The sequence below is a fragment of the Sinocyclocheilus grahami genome, unplaced genomic scaffold, assembly GCF_001515645.1.
Source record: "Sinocyclocheilus grahami isolate Dianchi unplaced genomic scaffold, SAMN03320097.WGS_v1.1 scaffold57.1, whole genome shotgun sequence".
Lineage (NCBI taxonomy): Eukaryota > Metazoa > Chordata > Actinopteri > Cypriniformes > Cyprinidae > Sinocyclocheilus > Sinocyclocheilus grahami.
Window position 1 is genome coordinate 981,245 of NW_015505236.1, and position 6,000 is coordinate 987,244.

The 6,000-nt window shown below is 46.3% G+C and overlaps 1 protein-coding gene across 1 annotated transcript in view; it reads left to right on the forward strand.

Moving 5' to 3' along the window:
• Positions 1 to 6,000, forward strand: part of tnrc6ba (trinucleotide repeat containing adaptor 6Ba) — a 62,066-nt gene that overhangs the window by 8,778 nt on the left and 47,288 nt on the right. Inside the window, exons 5-6 of the mRNA XM_016270684.1 lie at positions 402 to 428; positions 585 to 3,401. Coding sequence (XP_016126170.1) covers positions 402 to 428; positions 585 to 3,401 — 2,844 coding nt within the window. The remainder of the gene's footprint in view (positions 1 to 401; positions 429 to 584; positions 3,402 to 6,000) is intronic.

Sequence of the window (6,000 nt, forward strand, 5' to 3'; positions counted from 1 at the left end):
TTTTTAAAATGTAAGCTATTTAGTGAAATTGTCCATTTGTCTAACAAATCTAGATGATGTAAATGTTGTTCAGCTCCAAACACAACGCAAGGTATTGTACCAGTCTGTATCAAATGTTAGAATACTCATTGTGTCCTGTATGCTTGCAGTATACTTACACGCTGTAGTGTACACATTTCTTTGGAGGGAGTTTACAGCTTACAGCAAAAATGAAAGTTCATAAAAAATTTTTTTTTTTCTGAGAAACACTCTAAAGATATTTTGATAAATATCTGTGTTTTTGTCAGTACAATGAAAGTCCAAGTCCCAAGTGTTGCGAGTCCAGTGTTGTTTTGAAACTCAATTTATTAATTGTATGGACAAAAGCAGTTCTTCAAAATATCTTATTTTGTGTTTCACAGAAGTTATGCAGGTTTGGAATGGCATAGGTAAGTAAATGATGACAGAATTTTTAGGGTGAATCATCCCTTTAAGACTTTTGAGACTTGTTTGTATCATATTGGTTTAGTTTATATACATGTAGGTTGTGTGTCATAAGAAAATAATCTTGAAGGTTCATGAATAGTTTGGTATTTTGTTTCCAGATCCAAGCCAGGGCCTTGTAGGTCCAGCTGCTCCCTCACTGCCCCATACGTCATCCTCCTCATCAATCGCTGCTTCTTCTTCTTCTTCAAATTATGCAAATTCCATGTGGGGGAACAGCTCTGGCAGTCAACCCCTCTCTCAGGGCAGGGAAAAGGTGATAGTGGACCGGTCAGACCTGGAGGAATGGCCCAGTATTGCTGCTGGGGATGGGTCAAAGGCAGGGGATACAGCAGGTACCGGAGGTGCGGACAGTAGCGGAATTCTGAACTGCAGCACCTCATGGGGTGAGAGGCATCTCCAGCAGCAAGCGAAAGTTGTGGGAGGAGGAAACGGGAGAAAAGGAGTGAATTCTGGCAGCCCTTCCCCACCCACATCCTCTGGTTCACCCAATGAATGTATGCAGTCTGGTAGTGTTTGGGCTTCATCCTCCCATGAACTCATAGGGGGGAATGCAGTAGCAGCAGGCTCATTTCCTCCCATATCCAAAGCTGCCCCTCTCCCAGGGAGCTCCGATAGCTCCCTTGGTGTCAGCTGTGGGATTCCAGGTGCCAATTTTACCCCTAATGCCAATCCCTCTGCTTGGCCAGCCCTGGTACAGGAAGGGGCTGGGACAGTTGCAACAGAGGGTGGCTCCTCTTCCCTCCAAAGCTCATCTTTGTCTGCCAGCATCCCTCTTTCTGTGAATCAAGCCTCTCATCAGCACCAACTTCACCAAATACAATCCAGAGACAGAGAGCCATCCTGTGGAGAGTGGGGTGGTGCAGCACTGGAAGCAGGAGCAGGACCAAAAAACACAGGGGTGGCAGAGGGGGCTGATATGGACTCTGGAAGCACAGGTGGAGGGGACGGCTCCACTTCTTCTTCCTCCTCCACCAGCTCATCATTATGGAGAGCTCAGCCTTTCCCTGCAGACTCCAAAACGGGTGCCTCAAGGACTGAATCTTGGGAGGATGGAGCAGGAGGTAGCTCCGTGTCTGCTGAAGGCAGGAAAGTGTGGGGTTATGCCAGTCAGGATGATCGAGGAGATTTGACGAGGGGAAGTGCATGGGGAACAGGAAGTGGGGGTCAGACCCCCGGGGTATCTCAGGGAGCGTGGGGTCGGGACCATATGTTGGTTGGGGAGTGGGGGGCGTCCAGTGGTGTTGGGGGTGTCAGCAATCCAGGTGGGAAAGATGGTTCGAGCAGTAACAGCAGCAGCGGCGGCGGCAGTGTCGGTAACCCGATGACTTCCTCCTCCACACCTTCAAATATGACAAGAGCTTGGGACAATCAGAAAGAAGTTGGGGATGTAGGAGCAGGAGACTCGAGTGAGTGGGGAGGTCAGGGTAGCAGAGGTGGGGAATGTACCTCATCCTCCAGTGGCGGAGGAAACTCCAGAAGTGGCAATCAGCACCATGGCCACCACCGCGCTCATCAACCTCCCAACCCTGAAGTGACCTTACAGAATCTGCTTAGCCGGTCTGACCTGGACCCCAGAGTGCTGTCCAACTCTGGTTGGGGTCAGACACAAATCCGTCAGAGTGTGGCATGGGATTTGGAGGGAGGTGGCGGAGCAGCGGCACCAGGTGGAGCAGAATCCTCATCTACAATGAGTGCACCTGCCCACGCTCAGCCGTACTCTGGTCCATCTACCACCACAACTACTGATCCATCTTCCTCCTCTCTGCTCCAAGGTGCAGCTCTAAATGCCAACTTGAACTCAAACTCCATCCTCGGGCCACCCGCTGTTTCACCTGGTGAAGGTTGGGATAACAGTAGTAGCAACAGCAGTTCTTCTTTGCATGCCAGAAGCTCTCCACCCTCGGGTGTCAATATCCAAAACCCTGGTGTCTCACAATCTGTAGGTGGTGTAGGTAGTTCGGTCGGTGGAGAAGGCAAGCCATCTGGGGGTTGGGGAGGGACTGCTTCATCAGAGGGCCATGGGAAAGGTTGGGACAGCGAAGGACATGAGTGGCGAGAATGTAAAGCAGGGAGCTCATCAGGCAGGTGGGGAGATTTCCAAACACAGGGTACTCCATCAACTGGAGGAAGTGGCTGGGGAGACAGTCAGGAGGAGAAAGGAACAGGCGGTTGGAAAGAAATGGGACGGGGGGATGCGGGCAATAGGGGAACGAGAGGTAGCAGCGACTGGGGAGAGAATGAGCCCAAATCATGCAGTGGGGGTTGGGGGGAGGGGAAGAGTGGTGGAGGTACTAGTGGGGACTCGGAAGTGGGTACATGGAGTAATTGGGATGATGGAGCTCCTAGAGGGTCATGGGGAACTGGAGGTAAAGGGGCAGGTGGAGACATGGGTGGCAAATCTCACCAAGGCTGGGGTGGGAAGATGCACCCATCACAGATGCCAAACAGCCAATCGGCCTCACAGAAAGGCCCGGCACAACAGCAACAGCAGCAACAACAATCACAGCCTCAGCAGTGTCAGTCGGTGGACACAGGGGCCATACAAGGGGGCTGGGGAAGACCAGCAGGTCCTTCAGCCCAGAGCCAAAGTTCAGGGTGGACTTCAGGGCCCATGCCCCAAGTTTCCAGTGACTCTGGAGACACATCAGAGCCCAGTGGTTGGGAGGAGCCTTCTCCACAGTCCATCAGCAGGAAAATGGAGATTGATGATGGAACATCTGCTTGGGGTGACCCCAACAATTACAATAACAAAAGTGTGTGGGATAAGAACAATGCCCCATCTGGCCAGGCACAATCAGTGTCCCCTCAGCAAGCACCCCCAACCCTACAGCAGCAGCCACCTGGAAGAATGCCAACTGGCCTTGGGAATAGGGACATGAACCTTCCACATTCAACAAACAAGGGGCCAGGAATAGGTAAGAACGTGTGCTTTCCTTTGAAGTAGGGGTGGGTGATATGGAAAAATTGTATAATTTTTTTTAGAAATATCACGATTTTATCACGATTCTTTGTCATGTTGGTTTTACTATTTTGTAAGTTGTTTGAGCATAACATCCAAACTAATTTCCCTATTATAAAAACAAAGCCTTTCAAGGTAACAAGATAAAATAGAAAAAAGGCAGATATTAGGGATGGGCATTCCAAGCAAAAATAATATTCGAAAACCGCAGGGTATTATTCAATTATTATTCGAAAATCGCACCCCTTCCCCGCATGCACGCACAAACACCCATAAACTGAGAGCGAGGGAGAGAGACGGGATTCACACTTTCAATCTGTATGATAAATTGTTTAATTCAAAAGATAGGCTGCCTTAACTCAAGCCATATAATGATTGTAACGTGCTGAAACGTATTATAATAAACACAACCGAATGATGGCACTTATTAACATAACAGTCCGTCGATTAGCATAAATGTACTGCTCATAAGGCTAGGACATTTCCATTTAAAAAAATGAAACCCCTAAAGTAAACAGATACGAGATGGGAGGAAAAATATACTTCGATATCTTCTGTCACGATTATATCGTTGGGTAATTATACTGTATATAAACTGCAGGCATCAGGGAGCCATTATTAATATGTGGGGCATTTAAATCGCTTTTGAACATGCGCTTGTTTTTTACTTTCACTTTCGAGATTCGCGATCACACGTACGGAGCAACACTCGGCAGTACTTACCACACATTTTACAAGATTAGATGTTTGTCAGTGGTGCTCAGGATTTGCAAATCATTCGCCATCATCCTATCGGTCATCTCTCCTTACTCTGTTTTTGTGGTAAGTGAAATGGTATGTTCTGTAATGTAACAGGCTACCGCTAGCAAGCGGCTAACCATGTCCCTTTAGTGGCTCCGTAGAAAGCGTTATTTGTTTTCCGTACCTTTCTGAACATGGATTCAGCCACACTTCTAACCCAGTCGGGGGTGTTTGTGGTTCACACAGAACTCTTATTTGACATCGTCCCAAGTTACTGTAACCGTTATATGCAACCCTACCGCTGAGTTAATACTGATGTGAATGCATGTGGCGTTGAACAGTATATTGAGATGGAGGTGCCAGAACTGCAACTGATAGAATATGCACTGTAGCACGATAATACGATATTTCTTCAAAAGCAGATCGTGGAGACATTTTTATTAGGGATGCACCGAAATGAAAATTCTGGACCGAAACCGAAAATTCTGGATAGGGCTGTCGCGGTGAGGGAATTTCCCTTGCAGTAATTTTGAGTGGCTCAATATTATAATAAACACAACCGAATGATGGCACTTATTAACATAACAGTCCGTCGATTAGCATAAATGTACTGCTCATAAGGCTAGGACATTTCCATTTAAAAAAATGAAACCCCTAAAGTAAACAGATACGAGATGGGAGGAAAAATATACTTCGATATCTTCTGTCACGATTATATCGTTGGGTAATTATACTGTATATAAACTGCAGGCATCAGGGAGCCATTATTAATATGTGGGGCATTTAAATCGCTTTTGAACACGCGCTTGTTTTTTACTTTCACTTTCGAGATTCGCGATCACACGTACGGAGCAACACTCGGCAGTACTTACCACACATTTTACAAGATTAGATGTTTGTCAGTGGTGCTCAGGATTTGCAAATCATTCGTCATCATCCTATCGGTCATCTCTCCTTACTCTGTTTTTGTGGTAAGTGAAATGGTATGTTCTGTAATGTAACAGGCTACCGCTAGCAAGCGGCTAACCATGTCCCTTTAGTGGCTCCGTAGAAAGCGTTATTTGTTTTCCGTACCTTTCTGAACATGGATTCAGCCACACTTCTAACCCAGTCGGGGGTGTTTGTGGTTCACACAGAACTCTTATTTGACATCGTCCCAAGTTACTGTAACCGTTATATGCTACACAAGTCTTTTTTTATGCCACGCAAGTCTACACTGTGCGTGTGAGACAATGTTTTCTTCTAATACGACTGTTTGAAAGATCTTCAGTCAAGAATAGTGAAGAATTTTTTTTCTTTGCGTTTTGTTGTTTTAATATCGTTAAAGGAATAGTTCGCCCAAAAATAAAAATACTGTCATCTGTCTGTCAATTCTGTCATAGTTAGGATAGTTAGGGCTGTGCAAAAAATCAAAAGCGATTTTCATGCACATCTCGTCAGTAAAGCCGCTCCTGTGAGTAGTAGTAAATCTCCAGCACGTGCTTTCAGATGGAGCGGCATTTACTTTACAGAGCCGTAGTTCACTGACAAGCTACACAAAATCACGTTCAAAATCGCAGGCGATTCATTGCCGATTTTGAACGAGAACATAAACCTGACAATAAGATCGTTAGGCTATCGTTAGCCTATATGTATAACAGTTAGCCTAGCTGTATAGCCTATATGTATAACAGTTAGCCTAGCTGTAATCTAATTGATATTTGCTCGTGATATTCTATTGATATTTCTATTGGGGGGGAAGTCGTGGCCTAATGGTTAGAGAGTCGGACTCCTAACCCAAAGGTTGTGGGTTCGAGTCTCGTACCGGCAGGAAT